At 36.1% G+C, this 26304-nt stretch overlaps 1 protein-coding gene across 2 annotated transcripts in view; it reads left to right on the forward strand.

Moving 5' to 3' along the window:
- CaBP1 (Protein disulfide-isomerase A6 homolog CaBP1) overlaps positions 1–26304 on the forward strand; it is a 208798-nt gene that overhangs the window by 116981 nt on the left and 65513 nt on the right. For both annotated transcript variants that reach the window (XM_090391328.1, XM_090391330.1), the window contains 2 exons: positions 13894–14043; positions 22813–23043. In XM_090391328.1, the coding sequence (XP_090247454.1) occupies positions 13894–14043; positions 22813–23043 (381 nt within the window). The remainder of the gene's footprint in view (positions 1–13893; positions 14044–22812; positions 23044–26304) is intronic.

Below are 26304 nucleotides of genomic sequence, written 5' to 3' on the forward strand. Positions count from 1 at the left end.
GCTATCATATACGAGAGAGATAAACTAAGGGGTCCAACAGGGATGTCCCCTCTCATCAACTCTTTTTAATATTTACCTAAATGAAATAATAATAAAAATGGAATAAAAATTTCCATCAAGGTATTAAACTTTCTCTTACTGTGAACTTAAACACTCTCCTTTTTTCTGATGGCCAAATAATAATTACAAATTCTGAAGATAACTTACAGAAAGCTATTTTAGATCTAAATGAGATAGCCAAAGATTATGGTACGATAATATCAACAGAAAAATCAAAAACTATGGCCTTTAAAGGACAAGAACCAGCAAGAACTAAGATAGTAATAGATACCAAAATCTTAGAACAGGTGAATTCATTTAACTACCTAGGATGTATGATCACATATGAAAAAGATATAAATGTAAAAATTTCAAAATATTTAAAAATAACAGGTATAATTAACTCTATATTTAAACCAAACCTAGTTCAAAAACAAACCAGACTAAAAGTATACAATACATTAGCACTACCAGTCTTATTGTATGGAAGTGAAATCTGGACAATAAAACAAAAAGACAAAGATTAATAACAGCAGAAATGAAGTTTATGAGAAAAACTGCATAGTATACTCTATTTGATCACAAAAGAAATTATGAAAGAATTAAACCAAGAATCAGTAATAGAAAAAAATTAAAAAATATAAACATAAATGGATGGAACACATTCAAAGAATGAAAATAGAAAGATTACCAAAACAAGCCTTAAAATACAAGCCATTAGGGAAAAGAAAACCAGGATGTCCTCTTTAAGAGATTCAACAATGACTTCTAAGGCCAGAACAGATCATGCTAGTCTTAAATCTTTGATATGCATAATGATGATGAATGGGTTTTTACAACTCACTTCGGTCCTGTGTGCCATGTGGCTGATCTGCAAAACCATCTTAATGTGCATCTTCAAATGTGGAAGGTTTAGGTCTTTGCATTTAATTTGCCCTTGAAAGGTTATCTTTTCAAGGAGACAAACTATAGGAGACCTTGCTGTGGAAGTCAAATGGTGTTTGTCGATCTAATATAGCCTAGTCTGCACAAAGGCAGTCTTAATTTGGAAAAATAATAACATGAATTTGAATGAATTTTTGTTTTTATATCAAGAATGAAATTTAAAATTATTTCCTTATATTGCAGTAACATAATTTTCAGATGTTTGTATTATATAGCATTGATAACAAATGATTACTCTACTTGAAAAGCAGGTTTAGAATTTTTCCATCCATTCAGTTATAAATGTGTAAATTGCTGGTGAAACTAGACCTTTAAAAGCAGTTCAATTGAGTATCACCCACCTGGAAAAATATATCAGCCAATGCCTTTTATTCCTTATAGGAAGTAGACGAGGCTGTTTTAGCTCTATCTAACTTTTGGAGACAGAGTAGGCAGTTCATTCTCTACCGGTAGCCAATTGGAGATAACTGGCCCAAGACTATCACTAATTATAGAACTTGCAAAAGATTTACCATGAACATCGAAGATTTTTTCACACCTATTACTATGTCACTATTTCAACCATCTTCAGAGGTTTCCCCCAGTATGTGTATAACTTCCACATTGTGAAATATGTGGAAATTTTTCCTCATCTACACTAATCGCACATCTTCCAGCTGGTTCCTTATCATTCTCGGTTTATAGAAAACCTACACATACAGGGAGATATTTACACAAACAATCACCCATCTTAACAGTATGGTATTCTAAAAGCATTAATCCACAATGCTAGAGAGAGATTTATTTCAATGACAATGCTCTGAACTCACTCACTTATGTCACACCTTCTTGGCCAGTGACCATAATCCCCATAAGGTAGACAAAATACAAATGCTCCCCAGAAATCCCCCCCCACCCACTGTCTACCACAGAAGACAGTGGGATGGTGACAACAAAACTGTCACCATCCCATACATTAAAGGCTCATCTGAAAAGATATCCAGAATGCTTAATAAACATCAGCTACGCACCGTATTTGAATCGTATGTCAAATTGGCAACTCCATGAGTCTGTGAAGTGCCCTGTTTGTGTGATCGAGCTTACTGTGGACATCTGCCTCAGTGAACATAAAAAATACATTCGACACTATTGCTGTGGCAAGTCAGGTGTAGCAGACCATGCTTTGGATACCCCTGCACATAGGATCAATTGGAAAAAAACAAAAGTGCTGCACAGAAGCCTTTATAAGTCAGAGAGATTGTTTTGGAATCAACCTTGAAATCAGCCTTGAAACATACTCCAAACCTCAATAAGTATGGCTGTATAAATTTGCCAAAGATTTGGGAAACAATCATCTGAAGACCTAATTAATACCTGCTTTCTCTCTCTGTTTTTTTCAACGTAGATGGCACCTGATTAGAACTTTAGTCTGTGTGTCGTACATTACAATTGTTCAAACTAGTCCCATCGTTATGCCAGATTGTTGTTGTCTCACGTAATGTGACGAACTGTTTTTGTGCCATGAAGATGCTGGATAGAATACTGGCGAATTATCAACAGTAAGTTAATAAATAGTTATTTTCTTATCAGTTTGTGTTCTCATCTGTACCCAACATGTATGACGAACACATAAGCCTTTCCACAGATTTGAAAATACATATCTGTCAAAACAATGATTACAACAGAATCATCATTAGACATCACAGCAATAGATTATGAAACTGCAAAATGTAAATAATATGCACAACTATTAGAAACATATTGCACTGGCACATCCACTAGTAAAGAACTAGATCAACAACTACTAGAACTGACAACATACAGAGAGCTCAAAAAATTCAATTTCCAGAGGACTCAGGACAAACAATTGGGTTCTATTTTGGAAAGATCATAATGGTTCAGTGCTGTGATCATCGAAAAAGAGATTATCAATGAACAGTTAAAACAAAATAATATAGTAGAAAACAGAAGCTAATAGAATTAACTCAAAAAATTGAAGATGAAATTTTAAACTGCAAACAAGAAAAATAGGAAGAATTCTGCAATAGACTAGATCCAAGAAAAGACTCACAACACTGAAATATCATCAGATTAATAAATAATGCAACACTTCTCGATACTGATCACTCTTCATACGTAATCTCCTCCTCAGCAATTAATACAGCTGCAACAAACAGATGGCAAATATGCTAGCCAACATTACTCTAAAGTAAGCAAACTGCAATACAACAAAGACAAAAGGTGCATAAAAATTGCAAAACATCTAATATAATCCAGAACCTATCCTTCTGAAGACATATTTTCTCAGGATCTCACAATGACAGAATTAGAAACAGCAGTTAGTCAAATTGACCTGGAAAAATCACTCAGAATTGATCTTATCTTCTTGTCTTTGGACATATGATTAAAAACATGGATTAAAAAGCCAAAAACTGTCTTCTGAAGATATTTAATGCTTCCTGGAATACAGATAAACAGTCAAAAATCTGGAAAACATCATTCATAATACCCATACTAAATCCTAACAAAAACCCAAGTGACTGTAAAAGCTACAGACCAATAGATTTAACTAGTACTCTCTGTAAACTAAATGAAAGAATAATACATACTAGATTTATGAATTGGCTCTTAGAAAATAACAAAATCAACTTCTACTAAACTGCATACAGTTCTCATCAGATCAGCACAGAAGATCAATTATTTTATCTTTGCAATCAATCATAATGGCTTCCAAGAAAAAACACCAAAGAAGACAACAGCAGTCTTCTTGGAACTTACAGCTGCCTTTGATCATGTATGGAGACAAAAGTTAATAAAAAATTGCATACGATACTGGAATAAGGGGGTACGCATTAATTTGGATTTCAGATTTCATGAAAGGAAAAGTAAAAGTCAATGGAATTTATTCCAACATGTATCGAACTTAGGCTGGAGTCCCACAATGTTCTATTTTAAGCCCACTCCTATTTCTCATCTATATGAACAATATTCATCCTTACGTTATAAATGATACAAAAATAGCCTGCTATGAAAATGATATTAGCAATCTGCCACACAAGCAGTAATCCTCAACAATCTGAAAAATTCCTAAATAAATGAGTACAAGGCTTAGAAAGATGGGCAAAGAAACTTAAATTACAGATAAACCCTGAAAAAACAAAACTGAGTATCTTCTCCAATAGTAGAAAAAATAGACATAACTAGGGGGGCTATGCCCCCCCCCCCCTCAGAACTACATATATACAGCACGCATACAACCCACTATAGAATGCCTCTTTCCATCTGGGCTCCAGCTTCTATTAGCTCAAAAGAAAAACTTGACAGAGTACAATCAAGAGCAGCAAAAATTATTGGTGTAGTTTCGTCTATAAATAATTTAAAAACTCAACAAGAGTGTGGACTTCACATACTAGAAGACAGAAGAAAACTCTATGCAGTTAAATTCACTAACAGAATCAGGAGCCAACAGAAAAATCTGGACTTAGAGATCATCTACTTTACAATATGACCATGAAATTAGAAAACAGATTGACTTAGAACACTTGTCTCTCAAAATAAGCAACAAGCCATTCTTTCCCTCTATGCCACCAAAAAAACACAATGATTACCTTAAATCTCCTAGAACCTTGTACAAAAAAGGATTTCTAGCACAAAAATAAAAGACAAGGACTTGACACTATACATCACTTAAATAATCTAAACCATGTCATCGCTATACTGATTGATCATTTGATGAAGCACTCAATCAAGGAGGAGCAGAGGTTTTATTAATTCTACCTGGAGGCAAGGAAATGCAAACAAATCCACAGCTGGCAAAATGACTTTAAACTTCACTTGTGAATTAACAGCCATACAAACAGCTTTAAAGTTCTATCTCTCTAATCTAGTAATAAACATTACAGAAAGAATAACCATCTACAGTGACTCAAAACCTGCACTTGAAGCATTAATAAAATGGAAAAAAACAAAACTCACACAGGTAATTCAAGTACATCTAGCAACCTTAAATTTGAAAAATAAGAACTGTACACAAAAATGGGTAACCAGCCCATGTAAATATTGAAAGCAATGAGAGAGCAGATAGACTAGCTAAAGAAGCAAGGTACTTGCCCACTACCATTAAATGATGCTAATTCTGTCACCAAAATAAGATTGTTAAAACAAATTATCAAGAAGCATGAAATTAATGAAAATAGAGAAATAACCACAATCATCACCAGATTAAGGACGGAACATTTTAAAGGCATGAAAATTCAGCTGGATGGTACTAGAAGCTATGAAATATGGTAGAACTGCCCAGGAGTCAAACTAACACCTGCCCATATCTCTGCTTATCCAGCAATTGCCACTGTTGATTTTCTACAGAAAATCAACAATAACCCAAGAGAAAAGCTCTACTCCATCCAAGTTCAACAGATTGCCAAAGTAGTTCTACAGACTGTCATATCTAGAAACTCTTCAATGGACTCAACTCTTTCATCAGAAATTTAATTTCCCCTCACATGCACACACATACTCATCCTCTGCTCAACATGTGATCCCTTCTGTATTTGCATGAAGATCCCTTCTGTAATCTTCATGCAAACTCCTCAACACTTTTTTTCTGTCTATCCTCTAAACTTTGTAATTTAGATTACTTCAACTTCTTCCCATAACAAACATTCCAGAGTTCTAATATTGCCTTAGTCATACATTTCTGGACCTGTTCCTACTTTCTACATCACAATGGACTAGGTGACCAAATTTGAGTACAATAATCCATGTAAGGTCTGACCACTACCTTGTACAGTGGCATAGCCACCCTTTATCTCTACTTGTTATTGTGCTCTTTATCATTAATATCAGTACTTCTGAAAACTCTTGTTAGCATATGTGTGTGCTTTGGCTTTCATGCCTTAGTAAAAGTTAAACATTGAAAAGTTAAATTGAATGCACCTACTTTTATAACTTATGTGTACTCTTACCTGAAATCCAAACCAAAATAAACTCTACTTTAGTTTTTATATCAATCCCGTTGATAACCTATATCACATCTAGTACAATGGGTAAACTTCAAAGGTTAAATTTGGTAATTGCTAGACCATGCACCCATTATAAGCAGCTACTTCAGGCTTCCAGTAAGCATTCTGAGTTTGCTGAGTGACAAAAATTATCTGTAACCATGGATGTGAATCGTACTGGGCATTGTTTGTGAATGTCTTGAGGTTGTTAAAGACCATCTTACCCTCTTTTTTATTTTTAACAAAAATGAGAAAGATTAAAGGTTACACTGACATCACATAATTGTCATCAGTTACTGTGGATGGGTGAAAAGTTCTTCATGTTTGGTTTGAAGAGCTGGGGATTATATTCTGTGGGGAAAATAAAATGAGAGACCTTTCTGAAGGGTAGCAGTAGAAGGCATAAACAAGGTGGAGGTGTCTGTTGTCTGGGTTTAGAGTTGAACTGTGAAGGGGTGTTTAGTAGTTGCTATGCATGTTTCAGTGGATTTAACAGGAGGAATTATTGATGCCAGTTCAAATGGACATTGGCTCTGGTAGTATTTAAAGAAGATGCAAGCAGCAGAAAATAAATGCCTGTATGATAGAGAGTGCTGTACTGAATTAGAGATTGATCATTAATTGAACTTAATTTCTCTCTTCTGTATTAAGTCAAATATTTTTAGGGAGCTCTTAGGGGCATCACCCCAGATGTTGACATGCCTTCAGTGAAAGAGATCATAATGTTTTGGATGTTGAAGCACTGCCTGCAATGTGCTTATGCCAAGAGAGGCTTGAAGCCAAAGTAATTCAAAGAAGTCTCATCTTGTATAGAGATTTGAGTGTTCTCAAAAGTAAGGCTACAAGAAAATGTTTTTTTTTTTTTTGTGTGTATATGTGGGAGATGAGGTAGTATGTTTTTTTGCTAGCATTGAAATTGATAAGGTTGTCCAAATCCCATTGAAGAATGGTTTTGCTGTTCTGGAGGTTGTGATGATTTGTGTAGCACATGGTAGTTTGATGAATGGGGAGAGTAGTGTGCTGTCATTAGCAAAACTTTGTATTGGGTTAGTTAGTAGTCAACTGGAGTAGGTTGGTATATTATGAAAGAAAGAGTGGGCAAGTGAACAGAGCTTGAAACTCCATTATTAGTTGCATAGCTATAGGATAAGAAACCCCTCCCTCCCCAAACCATCATACATAGTATGCATTCTCTCAGAATGCTAACAATTCAGTTGCAGAAGTCATGGAACAGGCCAAATAATGGGAGCTTACTTAATAAACCTTTATGCTGGACTCTGGAAAAAGCCTTAGAGATATCAAGCACAACCATTTCAGAATTGTTTTTCTATGGTATTTATCCAGAGATGGGTGACATAGGTAAGCACACTTACTAGTATTGAGAGAATTTTCAAAATGGATTTTAAATTAAACAGGCAGAAACCACAGTTGGAGGCTCATGCTTTTGTTGAAGAGGAGTGGGAGAACTAAACAGTTTGAGTTCTTAACTATTTTAGGAAGTCAAGAAGCGACATTTTTATAAGCTGTTTTAAAGGTTTTTTTCTGAGAATTGGTGTGAGCACAACTTGAAGAGGCTGGCTATGGCTGAGAAACAGATCTACTAAGGTTGTCATGCTTTTTGATATGTTTATCACAATCTAGAGGTTTATAAATAGTGTGGTCTCTGAGCAAAACATCCATTTTACGATTATAATCACTAGCTTTGATGACCACAGTAGCATTCATTACCTTTGTCAGCTCTAGGGATTAAGTTATTTCTTTGCATGCTTCATGGAGAATATACAACTGTAGGAGAGATTTCTTTTAGCTGGCAACATTTGCATAAAGATATGTTTATCTCTAATTTTTTGAAATTCCTTACAAAATTCTTTAGAATTATCAGAGAGAATATCCACAGTTTTGCATCGAGAACAGAAGATAGTTCAGATTGGAGAGAACTAAGAGTTGCATTAATAGTAGATTAGTTACTATGAGTAGCAGCGATTTGTTCACAAAGCAATGCAAAGCTAGCACGTCTGTAAATACAAAGAGCCTTAGATGAATAAATTTTATCTTAAACTGATGGGTATAATATTAGTGTCCTTGTGCCTTTAAGATGGCCAATCAGTTAAGTTCCTTGGATAAACAGTTTACACTTATCATATTGTTTAGCTTTGTGTGCTATGCTGCTTTCATGAAGAATTAACAGTAGTATTAAGGATATGTGCTGGTTTGAACTCATTAGGTTTAATGGAATGAATGCAGCACAGAATAAAAATAAAAGTTCATTAGATCCTATATTTCTTCTGTCACAAAGACATCACCAGGAGTACAATCTCAAAATTGTAAAAGCATATACAAAAACATTCAAAACAAAAAGTGGAAAAAAAAATTAGACTAAAAGCCAGAAGTCCTATTAGGAGCATCCTCTGTGGATGCTGTTGGCTGGATGTCCAAGAATTAAAGCTTTCCAAATCTTAGAAACTTGAACACAGCCATGTTTATTCAGATTAGGCTAGTTTACCAAATCTGTTGTTGAGCCTAAGATCAGTCTTTCAAGTCTATTTGTTGCTTGTGAATACCCTGCGCAGAATCAAATGAGAAAAAAAATTACTATGCCTCACTTCAACAAATTAAGGAATATCATGAAGCTTGGATTGGTTTTTCACTACAAAGTATGTCGAATGAAGAAAAAGAATGGAGTGTATTGTTGTCAAAACTATGAATAGGATTTCAAGGTTAGTGAGAGAACTCCTTTACGAAAAGGAGCAAGAATGTGGCAAAAAATTCATGATGCCGATGTGTACAAGGAAAATAGCAGCCAAGACTTCTGTGTTCATTGCCAAGAGTGAATGAGTTATGGCATGAAAGTGAGAGTGTCATAATTGTTCTGTGTGCAAGTGCAAGAAATGAGTCATATGGAACATGGGGAAAAGTGACTAATATTAACAATCTAAGGAAAGATAGTGAAAGTATTCTGGAGAATGTGGAAGTAGTGCTCAAAACATGAGCATGAAAGAAGTGGCTGAAAGTAATGTGAATGATGAGGTGACAGTAAGGAGTGAAACAACATGCTTACGTGGCATCCTTCACAGGACAAAACAGGAGCTAGAGCAACTGGAAAAATGATTATCATGTGGCATATCAGGAGAATGAAAGAAAAAGTGAATAGAGAAAATATGAAAGTGCAAGAAACTGGAAATAAGGAGAAGGTATTATATGAATGTTTGACAGTAAGAGGTATACTTAATGAGAGAGCGATGAACGCATGTTTCCCAGGTGCAGAGATCAAGAATGTTAGTGAAACTGTTAAATTGTAGAAAGCAGAAGTAACTGAGTTCATTGTTTTGTCAGAACATGTTTTGAAAGGAGAGAAATATGCAATGAGAGGAAAAAGTGATAAAAATGTGAAAGGGTTGTTGAAAGAAGCAACAATGAAGAGTAAAGATTGTGAGTGTGATAACTTGGTATGATAGGACAGAGTTAAGAAGGGTCTTGTTGTTAATGAAGCATTGAGAAGATTGTATGGGAGAAATGGTGTGCAGTTTATAGATATATGGAGTGAATTGGACAAAAGGACTTGCCTGATGGACTATATTTGAGTGGTTTTGAAGTTGGATGTTTGGATGAAGTGTTGTTTAGTGAGTGTTTGGAAGTACAAAAACCAGGAAAGCTAGAGATGAGGGGGGGGAATGCAATCGAGCATGTATCTAGCCACACTGAGATAAATTATTGTGTACACAGAAATGATTATGCAATGCTGAACACAATTTCACAGGTTTCAGATTCAAATTGGTTGGTAATGACATTACCAACCAATTTGATACAAGGTGATGTTGAAAATTCATGTATACACATGCCAGATGTATCAGAAATAAGGGAGAGAAGGTTTTGGCATTGGTCAGCTCGACTGGGCAAAAATGATAGGCATCAGTGTGATCTGCTTGACAGAAAATTGTATAGTTACAGGAATAGAATGTAAAGGGTATTAAATTTTCAGGAGGGATAGAGGGAATAAAACAGGAGGTGGATTATTATGGCGATAGCTGAGGAACTGCAGCTAATGAAATTAGAAATTAAAGGGAGTTTTAGGTCTGCTGGAATGGTTTGTTTGAGGCTGTCTGGCGTGAGATAGAGGCCAATAGGACAAAATATTTTTTGCTGCTATAGACACCAGGAAGTCCACAGGAAGATGCATGGCGTCTTCCTGTGAACTGGCAGATTAGCACAATGAATGCAGGCCAAACAATTCTTACCAGAGACTTCAACTATGGGGACATAGATTGGAGGAAGGATTAGGAGTGTGGCAAGATGGAAATAAACATATACAGTTGCTATGGGATAATTACCTGAAAAAACATAGTGGACTAGGGATTTGAGTGCTGGATCTGGTAATAGCATCAGAAGATATATCCATAACCAAGGTAGATACTCTGCCTCCCAGGGAGACAGAGGGTGACCATGCAAACTTGTTCTGGGAAGTTGCTAAAGAATTCTGTCAAGAAATGATTTATGTTGAACAGTAAAGCTGGATATTGTTACAGACTTGGTGACATCTTGGAGCGGTGCTATGACTTGAGAAGCTATAAGGGAAAAATGTCATTAGTGCATGGGGAAATAGATTGAGAGAAGCAGTATCAGACTGCATACCCAAGGTCAGGAGGATGAACAAAGTGAACAAAATCAAGATTAAGTGTTGCAAAGAAAGAAAACACTGTTGAGGGAATATAAAGAAAAAAATGTGATTAGCATACTGATGAGTGGTACAAAGTGCAAGCAGGAAAGGTGACTAGCATAGTAAGAAAGGCCAAATCATGTGAGAAAGTTAGCTAATCAGGAGTAAGTAACTGATTAATATAGAAGATTTTTCATTATGTATCTAGTAAGAGGAAAAATGACTGGTTAGTTAACTTTAATCTCTGCTGATGGTAACAGAGGTAAAAGAAATAGTTGAGTTGCTAAGTGATCATTTTACAAAGATGTATTATCCAGGTGGAAATTTTGCAGTTACTGATGTGACATAAATGCATGTCAAAATTGAGGTAAATGAACAGGTGTTTCAGCATATTGAAAAATATGAATGTGCAGGAAAATTGGTATTGCCTCTGAACTTGTTTGATCAAGTTTCAGCTCTGGCAAGATTCCAAAGGTGTAGAAAGATGGTAGATAGCCCTTTTACATAAAGGTGACTCCAATACAGAAGTAACCAACTACAGACCAATTAATATATCATGAGTGGTTGTTCAAGTATTGGGAAAGTTGGTTAAAGGTAAAATGACAGTGGATGGATGGCAATACAATACTCTGTAGTAGGCAGCATGGTTTTGTAAAGGGCAGATCATGTCTTAATAATTTATTCACATTTTATAAAGTGAGAGTGGAACTGGATAAAGGAAATGGCTACATCGTGATACTGCAGGACTTTGCAAAGACATTCAATAGAATATCACATGAAAAACTATTACAAAAGTGGAAAAAATAGGAATGGATATGAAGCTATTAGCATGTATTGGAGGGGGTGACTATGAGAATACCTCAGGGTTCTGTACTAGGGCCACCACTTTTTAATTTATCTGTCAATGATATAGGAAAAGATTTAAGGAGATATATTTACTAATGCAAAACTAGGGAGAGCAATAGTTCATAATGGTGATGTAGATATCTTGCAGAATGATTTAAAGAAATTGGCATTGTGGTCAAAGGATAATGTCAATTAAATATTGCAAAATGTAGGGTTATGCACTTCATCTTGAAAGGTTGCATACAGTGTATCACATTGATGGTACTGGATTACAGGAAATTGATGAAGCTAGGGACTTTGATAATGGTGGACAGAGTTGAAGTTAAGAGGACATATTGCAAAAGTTGGTAAAATAGCTGAAATTACTTGGTTGTTGAAAAACATGCCAACATGATTTGGCTGCATTTTGACTACTGTGCACACGGTAGTCAAAAAAGAAGCCTGTGAAATTTTGATTAACCGACCTAATCTTAATAATGATGGTAGCTTAAAAATCCCAAGAATTTGGATGGCACACATTCAACCACTTAGTTCAAGTTTTCCAGCAAACCTTGACTCTAAGCAGTTTTTCAGCTTTTATTGGCCACTATCCATACCGATTTTTTCTAATTTATATGTATAGTTATATAAGTAAAAATATTTTGTGTACACTAGCTTAATCTAATTTAATTTTGTAACCTAAAAAATAGATAATAACATAACAGGACTTTAGTTTTCATGTAGTTTTTTTCCACCAGAGGTCAGGCCAGTAGTTTTAATGGTTGACTAAATCAATGTAACTTCAGCATACCATGTAGATTGTAGTGCAGCTTGTTTCTACACTACAATCTACATGGTATGCTGAAGTTACATTGAAAAAATGTAACTTACTACATGAAAACATATGTACATACATATGATGACTTTAATGTGAGGGTCGAAATGTCAAGTGATTATTTTAGTTTATGTTAAACTGAAGTTTTACTCACATGGTAGTTGTTTCCATAATTTTTGAAGATGTATGTTTGTTTCTTTCTTTGGGTGTTATCATATTGTTCTGAGATTTCATTTGACTTTGCTAATATTTTTAAATCTTCTGATTTAAAAATGTTAAGTAATCCATTTTAGTCATTTACAAATTGATCTTTGTTCTTAGGTCACCTGTAGTGGGAGTTCTGTTAATTCCAGCAGAATGTTATATGTATATACAGGGTGTTCGGGATAAATTTGACAGTTTCGTAAGGAAAAAGAAAATCTTCTTTGTATCTATTAAATTTAATGAATTGACAAAAAAACATTACAGGCAGAGTTAATTACAATACTATCAACAAGATTTACTCAAAATAACCACCATTAGCATCGATCACAGCTTCAATTCTGCTTCGGAACCTCGAACAAGCTGATGCTACAGTCTCCCTGGGAAGGGCCACAAAAACTGTTTTAATTTTATCCATTAACTGGGCTTTTGTATTACTGGAAGTGCGATTGGTGTCTTTTTCAACTGCGCCCCATACAAAATAATCCATGGGGTTAAGGTCTGGGGAGTTTGGAGGCCAAACATTTGGACTGGTGAAGTCGTAGAAATTTTCAGACAACCATTTTTGACTTTTCCCAGAGGTGTGGCAAGGGGCCGAATCCTGCTGCCATACATACGGCCTACCATTGGCTACCCTTGTTATCCAGGGCTTGACTACAGTTAGCAACTCCACGAACAAAGCCCGAATTCCAATGCCAGGGTTCTTCAACACCTGTTCCTGCAGATTTGCGAGGAATTCTGCTGTACGAACGCAATCAGATCGTCTGCTAGGGATCTTTCTTCTTGCTACATCCTCGTAGTCACCATTGCAAGTCTCTAGTTCATGCCTGATTGTTTTTACTGTATTCAGGGAGCATTGGGCAGCAGTCGTAATATCCTTATTTTGATGGCGGGCACGAATCATCATGATACAAGTTATTCTCTTCCATGATTCAGGTGGGTTCCAGCTATCCATCCTTTCTGACATCTTGTATATGAATGAAGAAGGGTCCAAACTTTTAAATGAAGAGAAGTGTGTGTTAATACATGTAACTTACGTAAAAATATAATTAATTATAAATATGTCAAATTTATCCCGAACACCCTGTATATGTAATAGAATAGTTCTTTGATAATATTTCTTTATGTGATATTTGTCATAATTTCACTGCTATTTTAGTTCTTGTACTTATTTGAGTTGACTGTAAAAGTTGGTTTGGTGTGTTTTAATTCAACTAATATTCTCAATAGTTATGCCTATTATCTTTACAAAGGCTCATTTGAAATTCTCATTAAGGCTTCATATTTTAAAGACTTTATATAATCTTTGTATTAAATAAATTTAAGTGATCTCATTTAAATGTTATTGATTTTAACTTAATATATTTTTAAAGACAGAATTATAATCTGATTATTGTATTTATTGTTATCGCTAGATTAAAGGGTTCCCTACAATAAAGTATTTTCCGTCTGGGAAGAAAGATGGTAAAGCTGAAGAATATGATGGAGGACGTATAGCATCAGATATTGTAACTTGGGCTCTGGAAAAATTCTCCGAAAGCGTTGATCCTCCAGAAATTGTACAAGTAAGTGTTAATGTTTTTGGATTTATTAATATATGTGGAATTACTTGTAGATCTGATTTAGTTTCTTGCACAAAAATAATTATAAGCCAAGTTTCATGTATAAAACTCAATTGTTGACATAATTTCACTCATTTGCTTTTGGCATATTAGTTATAAAATGTAGGATCAATTCAGAGAGTTGATAGATTATGTGTGCTATATTAAAACACTTCATCTTCTGGTGAATGCTCTCAAGGGATGCATCAGATGACTAACACAATTAAGATTTCATTATTAGTTTCCAGTGGGATCGTTGATCTAATGAAATTAATCTGTTTGTCAGATCTCTGTTTATCTTGCATGCTCTTGACAGCAGCTCCAGGATTTTCTTGTTCATTCTTGATTTACCAATATTTCCTTCTCACATTTTATTTGTGACTATGCCCTCTTAGATTAGTTCTGATTGCATGTTATCAATTATAGTTTTTTCAGTTAATTAAAATTTAAATTATACTTGCCAAAAGTCCATAAAGTAAATCACACTTTCTTTTGAATGTGTGTGCCTAGCATTATGAGAATAATGCTAGGCATTAAGAGAATGATCACTATCCACGCTGGTTTTATTTTTTATTGAAGTCTCATCAGTAGAAGCCAGATGCACAAAAAAAAAAAAAAAAAGCTAAAGGTGAATAAATCATTTTTTGTACAGGTACTCCATAGAGTCAAAAGATTCGTTGTTGGAGATGCACACTATCCATTAACACAATACCTATCATGCATCTCCTTAAACTTACTTGAGGTGCTCACAACCACATGTTGTAATCCATTCCACTCATTTACCACTTTCCAAGTGTGACCCCTTGTTTTTTCCCTACTCCCTATGTATTGAAAAATTTCTTCTGTGTCAATCTTATAGAATCTTTTTAGTAACCTATAAGTTTCTATCATATCGCCTCTCCTCTGCCTGTCGACTAAACTCTGCAAATGACACAATCTATCCCAATAGAGAATTCAACAGACCTGTCACCAGCTTGGTCACTCGTCTCTGAATCCTTTACACCACATCCTGATTCCCCAAGAAATGCAGGTCACCAAATCTGTGCACAGTACAACATCTGACCAAATCATAGCTTTTTAAAGAGGGATGATAACCTTCCTATCTTTATTTGTCAATGTGTTCATCATCCAAGTAATCCTCTGAGCTATTTTCGCAACTCTTGCAATATGTCCTCTGAATTTCCAATCTATCTGCCATCACCTCCAGATCCCTAGCCTTATCAATTTCCTGTAAACTAGTACCATCAGTATGATACGAAGTACGTCTTTTTATCTCAAAGTGCATTACCTTACATTTTACAATACATAGGACATTTGAACGTAAGACAGTGTTCAAATTGGCGTATGTTGTTGTTGGTTTTTTGGCTGTTTCTTATTCCACATACATTGATTCAACTGGCTGTCTGCTATTCCATAGTAGTCTCACTTATTCTGTTTTCTATTTCTATATTCAGTTGGCTTTCGTCACAAAAAATTGGCATAAATACCAACTATTAGAATAGGTTCACTCTTTCCAGTAGTGGACATTAATGCGTCGTGGATCTGCCCTTTGCTTTTATGACAGCTCTAACTCTGCTGGAGAGACTTCCTACCAGGTGTTGGAATGTCTTTTGGAGGAATGGCAGCCCATTCTTCCTGAAGAGCTGTAGCCAGAGTAGTTCGTGATGTGGGTCGTTGGGGTCTGGAGCAAAGTTGGCATTCTGATTTTTCCTAAAGGTGTTCTAGGATTCAGGTCAGGGCTCTGAGCTGGCCAGTCCATTTTTGGAACGTTATTGTCCACAAGCCATTCCCTCACAGACCTTACTTTATGGTATGTAGCATTGTGATACCGACAATAGTCATCATCAAATTGATCTTTTACTGTAGGCAGTATGTAACGGGTCAAAATGTCCTTGTACCCTTCCGCATTTAGATTTCCATGTAGTGTTACGAGAGGGCCAGGTCCATTCCATGAATAACACCCCCACACTGTAACGCCACCTCCAAATTTCACTGTTGGCACTATACACTTGCAGGAATTGTTCTCCAGGCATTCGCCAGACCCAAACCCTCCCATCAGACTGCCACATGGTGTAAAGCATAATTAATCACTCCAAATCACACGTTTCCAGTTGTCCACTGCAGGTGGCACTTAGCGTTCACAGGAGAAATGTTTGGTTTATGGACAGCTGCTCGACCATGGAACTCCATTCCTCTTAACTCTCAACACACAGTCATGTTGCTGGCTGGAAAGTTAGTAGCACTGCAGAACTCCCGGGTGATTATTACATTCGATATCTGGCGATTTCCACGAACCACCTTCACCACTTGACGTTCCATGTCTGTCATTAAATATGGTGTACCCAACCGTGGTTTTGTTGTGGTTGTGCCATCACGTCGCCAACTGTTGACTTCGGCAACTTGAGGTCTTGGGCACAGCAGTAGGGTTTTACCCCGCCAGTTTATCTGGCGTTTTTCATCCCACAAACTGGCCCTGTGAACTCGCGCAGATCTACAGCCATAAATACTTAACCCCCATGAGGGGGGGGCTCAACTCGCTCCAATAGGAACAGGAGAGAAAAAGGGAGGAAACTCCATATGAATATATAAACTAATCTCCCTTGTGCTACCCATTCTGCTTGTACTTCTTATCACTGAACAACACACAGTTCTATGCCTCCTTTTATACTGGCAAGGTCTTAATGACATCTAGACATCAGTTTACGAATTACAAAGGGGTGTCGGATACTTTTGAACAGATAGTGTATTTTCTTTTTTTGTTTATTTTCTTACCAAATTCATCATCAAATTCCTGAAATATATCCTAATGAGGTGTACAGGATATCATGATAGTGCTACATGAAAAAGTTGCATCATTACTAACTTCCTGTCGACAATTATCCTTCATATTAGTCTGTTATTTTATTATCTTATTGTTCAGTATCTTATTATTGAACATATGCCTGCCAATATTATCAGAACTTGCACTTCTGTCTTCTGGGGCACTTTTTACTGCATCAGTCCACCTAGATTTTGGTCATTCTCTGGGTCTTTTTCTTGCTATCTTGACAAAGAATACTTGTTTTGCTAACCTTTCCTCTCCCATTCTGTTTAGGTGACAGTACTACCTGAGATTAGCTCTGCTAATGCATTCCAGAATGCTAGCAATGTCAAATTATTTCCTAAATTCCTCATTTTTAATATGATACTGCTTATGATGCCATCTGTTCACTTCTTTAATCTTTCTTGGAGATCTCATATCTGTAGTCTCTACTCTTTGATCAAGTGTTTTATTTCTAACCCAGCTCTCAAATCCATGTGTTTTTGATTCAAACACTGTCTTGTATATAGCATATTTAGCGTTTTGACTAATTTCTCTCTTATTCCATTAAAATTTATTCAGGTGACTTCCTAACAAAAGAGCTTTGCTAATTTTGTTGTCTGTTTCCACGTTTAATTTGCTTTCTTTACAAAAAAAAAAAAAGATTTGAAATGTAGATTTTCCATTCAAGATGCAGTTGATGTTTTCAATGTTTCTGCCTATTTTTGCCATCTTTGTCTTTTTGATTTCCATACTGTATGGGTCAAAGCTGTATAACAGAGAGGAGACTTCCACATAGCCTTTAAAGGAATGCAGAGAACAGACCAGGGCTTCTGACCTAATGTCCAATTCTCACTTTCTCATGGTGTACCTGGATACTGAATGAACGAGGATTGGCTGCCAATTTGGGATTTAGCCGACCAAATTGTATTCTTATTGGCTTAAACCAAAATATAAAATGATGGTACAACATGACAAAATTTCATGCTGGCTGGGGCGTCGCCTGGTTATACAAGGGACCCTGTTGTTTTTGCCAGGGAACCAGGGCAAACAGCAAAAAGTCAGCTACTGGAACAAATCTGAAAAACACCCCAACTCAACATCACCAGAGTTAAAGATCCGTCCTATCAACATAAGAAGCCTGAATGGTAAAGAAATGCAGCTAGCTGAGGAATTAGATAAGTACCAGATCGACATAAATGGGGTGACTGAAACAAAAAAAGACAAAAACTGGTAAGATCTTTCTGAGCAATAAATACAAAATGTTATATTCAGGCAATGAAAATCAAGGAAAAGAAGAGTAGCCATAGTATTCAACACAAAATATGAGGCTAATCTTGAATGGCAGGTAGAGTAGAAAGTGTAAAGTAGAGTGATGTGGGCAAATATGAGACTGCGGAATTGGACAATGAGACTTATTTGTTCCTATGGTCCAACAGAAGGTTCTATTAAGGTACAAGTGGAGGAATTTTTTGAGGCTTTAGAGAAAGCTACTGACACAATGAAAAAGGAAAAGTTGGTCCTTGTTGGGAATCTAAATAGCAGAGTAGTAAATGATTGTCAGACATACAAAAATATTTTGGGAAAATTTGGAGAAAAGAGGAAAGCTAATAATAATGGCAAATACCTGTTGGATTTCTGCTCAGGACATGGACTGGTTATTACCAACACCATGTTCCAACATAAAAATGTGCACAAATTCACATGGAGAGAAGAGATAAGGAATAAGAAAAGTCTCATTGACTATGTTATTGTTGATATTTATGTTTTCTCCCTGGTGCAGGACACCAGAGTGTATAGAGAATTTGAAATTGGAAGTGATTACTATTTAGTCTTGAGCAGGATAAAATTGAATTTCATATTGAAAAGAATAACATGTAAGAAAGTTCTAAAGCAAATAAAAGTAGAGCAGCTCTCAGATGTGAACTGTAGACTAAAATACACAAAGATTATTGAAGAAAAAAATGAAAGAATTTGAGAACAGGAACCAAACCTTGGAGATTCAGAGGCAAGCCTTGAAGAAAACCCTGATTGATTCAGCCAGAGAGGCATGTGGTGGGGTTGTCTGCAAGGATGTAAAAATCAGAACTCCATGGTGGACACAGGAAGTTAAAGAGGCAGTGAAGGAAAAGAAGAAAGCATATCAAAAGTTACTGGCAAAAGTCATGGGAGGACTTTGGCAAGAAGATAGAAAATAAATATCAAAAAGGTGGTAAGATATTCTGGAGGTTGTTTAAGAAGCTTAGAAATGGAGGAAAGAGGGCTGTAAAAGGAGTTAGAGATGATAAAGGTGACATGAAAACAGGAGAAAAAGATATCCTGGAAGTATGGAGTAATTACTTCGAAAAATTGCTAAATGAAACAAGCGGTGATAGCACAGTGGTAAAAAATACTCAACAAGCATGCAGTCAAGAATACATATCCATACTTGAAGTAGAAAAAGTGATCAAAGGCTTGAAATGTGGAAAGGCAGCAGGAGTAGATGATATTCGACCAGAAATGCTGAGGTATTGTGGTATAAAAGTCTTACAGGGGCTGCACTGCATAGTTCAAAAGGCCTGGACAGAGGGACAAATTCCTGATAATTGGAGTAGAGCTCTCATAGTACCCATATATAAAAAGGGAAATAAAACTGAATGTGAGAATTACAGAGGTATTTCCCTACTGAGTGTTCCTGGCAAGATTTATGCAAGCATACTTAAGAAACGGTTGAGAAGAATTGTGGAAGAAAAGCTTCGTGAAGAACAAGCTGGATGCAGGCCAAAAAAAACTGTCAGGATCAGATCTTCACTTTACGACAAATAGTTGAGAAAGCATGGGAATATAACAAAGATCTGTATTTAAGTTTTGTCGTCTGAAAAGGCATATGACAGGGTGCCAAGAGTGAAGCTATTCAATACGCTACAGTTATATGGTGTCAATGGGGCATTATATCAAGCAATATTTAGTCTTTATTTGAGTTGTAAGTCAGCAGTTAGAATTGAAGGAAGTACAGGAAGACGGTTTAATGTTAAATCTGGTGTGAGACAAGGATGTACATTATCTCCTCTGTTATTCATTATCTATATGGATCACATTATGAAGGAAAGTAGTATTAAACCTGATATCAAAATTGGAGATGTTAATGTCGGCTCTTTGCTTTATATGGATGATGTTATACTTCTAAATCCCCTATAAGTCTGCAAGATTTCCTGATTAAATTGAATAACTTGTAATCGATATGGTATGAAGGTCAGCAATAAAAAGACAAAGATAATGAAAATAGGTAGAATCATTGAAAATGTCAACTGTGTTGTGAATGGAGAACCTGTGGAACAAGTAAAACATTTTGGCTACTTAGGCACGATTTTTAGTGAAGATGGTTAATTAAATATCGAAATAGACAACAAAATCAACAAAGCTGGTTTGGTTGGAAGTCAATTGAATAAATTCATGTGGAATAAGAAATTAGTCGGAACACTAAATTAGCTGTATACAAGACAATGTTCAAATCAGTTTTAACTTATGGATCTGAGAGGTGGGTCAAAAGTAAAACACTTGACCAAAGACTAGAGACCGCAGATATGAGAGTCCTGAGAAAGATTAGAGGCATGAACAGATGGCATAGGGCAACATCATATTAAAAACGAGGGTATTAGGAAAGAACTTGATATTGTCAGCATCAAGGAATGCGTTAGCAGAGCTAATCTCAGGTGGTATGGTCACTTAAACAGAATGGACAAGGAAGATTAGCAAAACATGTTCTCTGCTAGGTTGTCAGGAAAATGACCCAGAGGAAGACCAACATATATAGTAGATTGATACGGTACAAAGTGCCTTAGACGATAGAAATATAAGATCTGATAATGTTGGAGTCTTGACAAGTAACAGACTGATTTCGAGGAAAATTGTAGATAGGAAATTAGTAATGATGTAAATTTTTCATGTAGTACTATTATATCCTGTACACCCCCTTGAGGGTACATGTCAGGAATTTGATGATCATGATTTATTACAGCATTTATTCACTTTAGTCAGGAAATCTTGAAGACTTGTACTGGATTTATTTAGGAGTATGACATCATCTGCATAAAGTAAAGAGTTAAGATTAACATTACCAATTTTGGTATCAGGAGATGGTGCACCATTGTCACACAGCTGATTCAATATCAAGCCATCTTCCTGTACATTCTTCAATGCTAACTGCTGACCTTCATCTCAAATATTGATTTACTATTGCTTGATATTATTGTTCCATTTACATTGTAATAAAGGATTAAACCAAGAATATAATTTCTTAGCTTCTTTAATTTATAGACTGTTGCCTACTAACACCAATTTCTGTTTTGTGCATGTGTTATTTTTCCATTCAGTTAATAGTTACTGCTGAAGACACCTATCGAACATGATAAATTTTATACTAATAAAATAATTTTTATTTATGTAAGACATCAGTTTTACTTCAGCTTATAAATATAGCTGAATGTGTCATATTCCTGTCTTTTTTTTTTTTTTTAAATGCTGGTTTTCATATATAATTCCTGAAGACTTATATGGGATGTATTTAGGAGCAAAATATCTACTTAAAAAGCTGAATTTTCAACTTGGATATCATGTTCAATGGCACCATTTTCTTTTATAATACCGATATTCTGTGCTCTACTTCTCCTGTCTAATTTTTACAATGTGACTCTGATCACTTGGATCCAATTCCTTGCCACCATCTTTGCCATGCATACAACCTATAAGACATCCAGAAGGGGTGGTGGGGGATTGAGGATCCTGATTGGCTTGCATTATTTTGAGCCTTCATCATCAAGATGGCTAGTCCTGGATGCCCTGACCAGGATCATGCAGCCAGTGGACTTGCCTGCAAGGCTCAGTGGTGTTGCAATATGTTTCCTTCCCTGTGGTTTGGGGACAGAGCTTGAGAGTAGGTTGTAATGTTGACATAGCATCCTGGGTAATCCTGGTGTTCCACTTTTGAGTGCATCTGCTGGATAGTTGTGTGTGTGTGTGGTGGGTGGGATCTCTGGCATTGAACCAGAAATCCCTCGAATCTTCATCCTGAACCCTTTCAGGAGCTCTCATAAGACTAACCAAGTATAGATATGTCATCTGATTACAGAAGTAACAAAACATCTGACACACACACAAATATCATTGTTTCTTGTTATCCATGTAACAAGTGAAAAACCAATAGGGGAAAAGCACCCCTATCTTCATTCGAAAGGATTTAAAACAATTTGCAGTATCTCCCAAATTGATATTTTTGTTTGAAACTTTCGTGATTAGCATTTAGAAAAACTACAATCATTTGAGGACGCTCAACTGCTCTAGAAGTGTGATATCAGAAGGAGATTCTTCTTGATGTTTTTCAGATAATTAAAAGTTTTAAGTGTTTAAAGACTCAGCAGCAGATATGAGCCCTTAGGGATTATCATCCTATCAGCCCAATATCATCCTTCCTTTATTTCTCATTTCTTGGTCAGATGATCTATACCAATTTCCTATAGACTATCAGTTAGAGCATATGAAATATACAGTGTGTGTCATGAACATTGTCTACAGTCATTTCTAATCAGTCCTCAAACAGGAATAATGATGCTATATTGCCTGAAGGACATTTGGAAACTGTATCTTCATTTGACGTTGAAATAAGTGTACCACTCATAAATCCCCCACCGCCTTTTTTTTTTTATTTAAGATATCTTCTGTATGCTGTTTTGATTGCACTTATTTTTTTAAATAGACTGATTCATCTTCTTTTATGTCAGCTAAATTTACTAACTGCGGCATATAAGGATAAGAACTGAACTAATTCTTTGACCACATTAGTGAATGGTATTTCTCAAGTGTATACTTATTATTGTTGTTCACTTTTGTATTTATATATCTGTTTATTTATTTATATATATACACACACAACTGGTTTTTTTCTTTCTTTCCTTTAGATTACAAGTAGTGATGTTTTAAAGGAGTCATGTGAAAGTCATCAGCTTTGTGTAATCAGCATCCTCCCACATATTTTGGATTGTCAGTCTGCTTGTCGTAATGGATATTTGGAAATTTTGCGACAAATTGGAGAAAAATACAAGAGAAATCAGTGGGGATGGGCATGGTCTGAGGCAATGGCACAGCCTCAATTAGAAGAAGCACTAGAAATTGGTGGATTTGGCTATCCAGTATGTATATTTAATGCCTGATAATTTATTCTTTGTTTTAGAATTTGAATAAGTATTGGTTTATATTGATATCACATTGAGCAAAAACTGTTAATTTATTCTTATTTGGCTACTAATAATCAAATGCTGCTGAAGGCAAAACATTCATTCTCTGTATTTCTAAGAATTTTATTACTGTTCTTTACAACAGTATGGTCATGCATATTGATAACAGTAATTTAATTTATAAAGCATGGCTGATTTTGAAAGTTATAATTACTAATGCTTGATAGTTTTATTCAGTGTTTCTCACCTTCAGTAGGTGGAAAACACAGAATAAAACTATTAAGCCACCATGCTCCCATGAGATTGAAATCCACAGCATGCTGGTTGGAGAGGAGACATGATATCTAATTGCCAGTCATGGGGCTATTCTTTCAGTGTTACCAAGATGTAAAAAAAATTTTATTTCACTTCTCCTTACTTTTTGATAATACCCAGATCTGTGGGTAAGATCAAAATTTTCTTGCTGTCGACACCTCAAACCTTTCCTGATACAATCACATCATATTCAAAGCTTCTCCGGTCTCAAAAAAATTCAGCCTCTTTTTTCCACTTAATATTCCTCACCTATACAGCTGCTAACACCAATAAATCCTAAATCCATCCAATTTTAGAATACTGTACTCACATTCAGGGCATAGCAAAAACCTCCAGTCTGGGTAGTATGATAGTCTCTTTATCAGATACCATTTCTGTAGGTTATGATTATTTCTCCCTTTCTTCTGACCCTATGAAAACCAAATCTCCTAATCACTGTATTTTCATAACCAGGCTTCAAATTAAGCAAATAAACTCCTCAGTCTTCCTTCATATTTGAAATAGTTCCTTGCATTTCCTTCAAGTTTTACTACTATCTACAGTTGTCCAAGAAACATATCAGCAGATTCCTTCTTTTTTCCTTAATTATTTGCCTGCACACTGTGCTAAGGTGTGTTAACAGTTTTATAACCTCAGGTGTGGGATTGATATTAAAAAAAAAAAAATACACCCATTCCATGATTTATTAGTTTGGAACATTCAGACAAGTAGTATTAGATATACTGTTAGTTGTGTGCTGTTGATGCTCTGAAATATATGCCCAGTCATCTGTTAGCATTTTTTCTAATTTAAAAATGTTGGGAAAACTTTTCTCTGCATTCCTTTAAAGGCTATGTGGAGGTCTCCTCTTAGCTTTGACTCTTAAGCACTCCAAACTTCTTGTGTAATATAATTTCTTAGTATGCTGGTAATAAATTAATGTCCACATTTGACTACAGTCATGAAAATGTTTTGATATACAGGTAAAAATGTAGAGAAACGACCAGGGCTTCTGACCTAATGTCCAATCCTCACCTTCTTGTGGTGCACTCTTTTGGGTATCTACCTGGATACTGAACGGACGAGGATGGGCTGGCAATTTGGGATTTAGCCGACCAAATTGTATTCCTATTGGATAAACCAAAATACAAAATGATGGTACAACATGACAAAATTTCATGCCGGTTGGGCGTTGCCCGGTTAAACAAGGCCCCAGTTATTTTCGCCAGGGAACCAGGATGAACAGCGAAAAGTCAGCTACTGGAACAAATCTGAAAACACATCCCAACTCAACATCACCAGAGTTAAAGATCAGTACTATCAATATAAGAAGCCTGAATGGCAAAGAAATGGAGCTAGCGGAGGAATTAGATAAGTACCAGATCGTCATAATAGGGGTGACTGAAACAAAAAAGACAAAAACTGGTGAGATCTTTTTGAGCAATAAATACAAAATGTTATATTCAGGCAATGACAATCAAGGAAAAAAAGGAGTAGCCATAGTATTCAACACAAAATACGAGGCTAATCTTCTTGAATGGCAGGCAGTCTCAAGTAGAGTGATGTGGGCAAATATCAGAACAGAGAATTGGACAATGAGACTTATTTGTGCCTATGGTCCCACAGAAGGTTCTACTAAGGTAGAATCTCACAGACAGGCTTATACGTTGGCTATGCATTATTAAATTACTTAAGGAATTGAACAACATAGTTATGAATATAAATTAAATTACACTTTAATAAATATTTCCGATATTTCGGCAACGTCCTGTTGCCATTTTCAAAAGGAACTTACAAAAAAAGGCACGTGCACGCATGCAGGCACTACAACACGCAACTGAGAATGAAGAGATGAAGCTATTATTCTCCTAAAAGTCCTGATGGTGCCCTCTAGCAGGCTAAGTAGGTGTTCTTGGCCGTTGGGCTGAAGGTCTGCTGATGTAAGCCTCCCAAATTTGGGGCAGTCGCATACATCCAAATTTGTTGAGATTTGGAGAGTTTCTTAGGGCTGAGGCTGATTCCATAAATAGTCTTTCGAATTTGTATTTGCTATGGTGTATTACTGTAGCTTTCTTCCACCATATTCTGTAGCGTGTATCTAGAGCATGGTCTGCAAGACCAGAATGGCTGTACTTGTGAAAACGGATGTAGTCCTTGTGTTCAGAAATTCTGATATTCGCTGTCCTGCCTGTTTGGCCAAAGGAAGACAGTTTACAACTGCAAGGGACCTGGTATACACCAGGTAGATCTAGGGGAAGTGGTTTTCTTTGGTGGAGCAGATAAGGGATGCCAATTTTCTGTAAGGCCTGTAACAGGAGGTCAGGTCATGTTTTTTTTTTTTTTTTTAAATTTTGGTGATTTTTTCCCGAGGTGCCTCGGACGTAGGGAATGGTGATGGATTTAGAGTTATCCTTGTTGTGGATGGGGGGGGGGGGGGGCTATGGTTTGTAGGTTTTAATATTTTTTGAATTTTTTTTGGGGGGTAGCCATTGGCTCGGAAAGTGTTGAGGATGTGATTTAGTTCATTGTTTAGGGCCATGTTGTTAGAACAGCTTAGTTTAGCCCTGTTGTATGGTGTTTTCACAACTTCATATTGTTGTGGGGGGGGGGATTGTTGGTGAATGTATCTGCCTGTATGGGTGAGTTTTCTATAAACTGAGAAAACCACGGTTCCATCAGGCTGGCAGATGACTAGTGTGTCTAGGAAGGGAGGCTGTTGTTTTCCTCTTTTTCCAGGGTGAACTTGATTCTCGGGTGTTGGTTGTTTAAGTGTGTTAAGAAGGAGAGGAGTATTTCAGAGCCGTGTGGCCAAATAGCAAACACATCATCAACTTAGCGAAGTCATATGGTTGGTTTTTGTGGGGCTAAGGCTTTTTCTTCAAAGGTCTCCATAAAGAAATTGGCCAAGGGTGGGGAGAGTGG

Source organism: Typopeltis vanoorti, chromosome 4, assembly GCF_054136105.1.
Source record: "Typopeltis vanoorti isolate ZY-2024b chromosome 4, IOZ_Tvanoo_1.0, whole genome shotgun sequence".
NCBI classification, from domain to species: domain Eukaryota; kingdom Metazoa; phylum Arthropoda; class Arachnida; order Uropygi; family Thelyphonidae; genus Typopeltis; species Typopeltis vanoorti.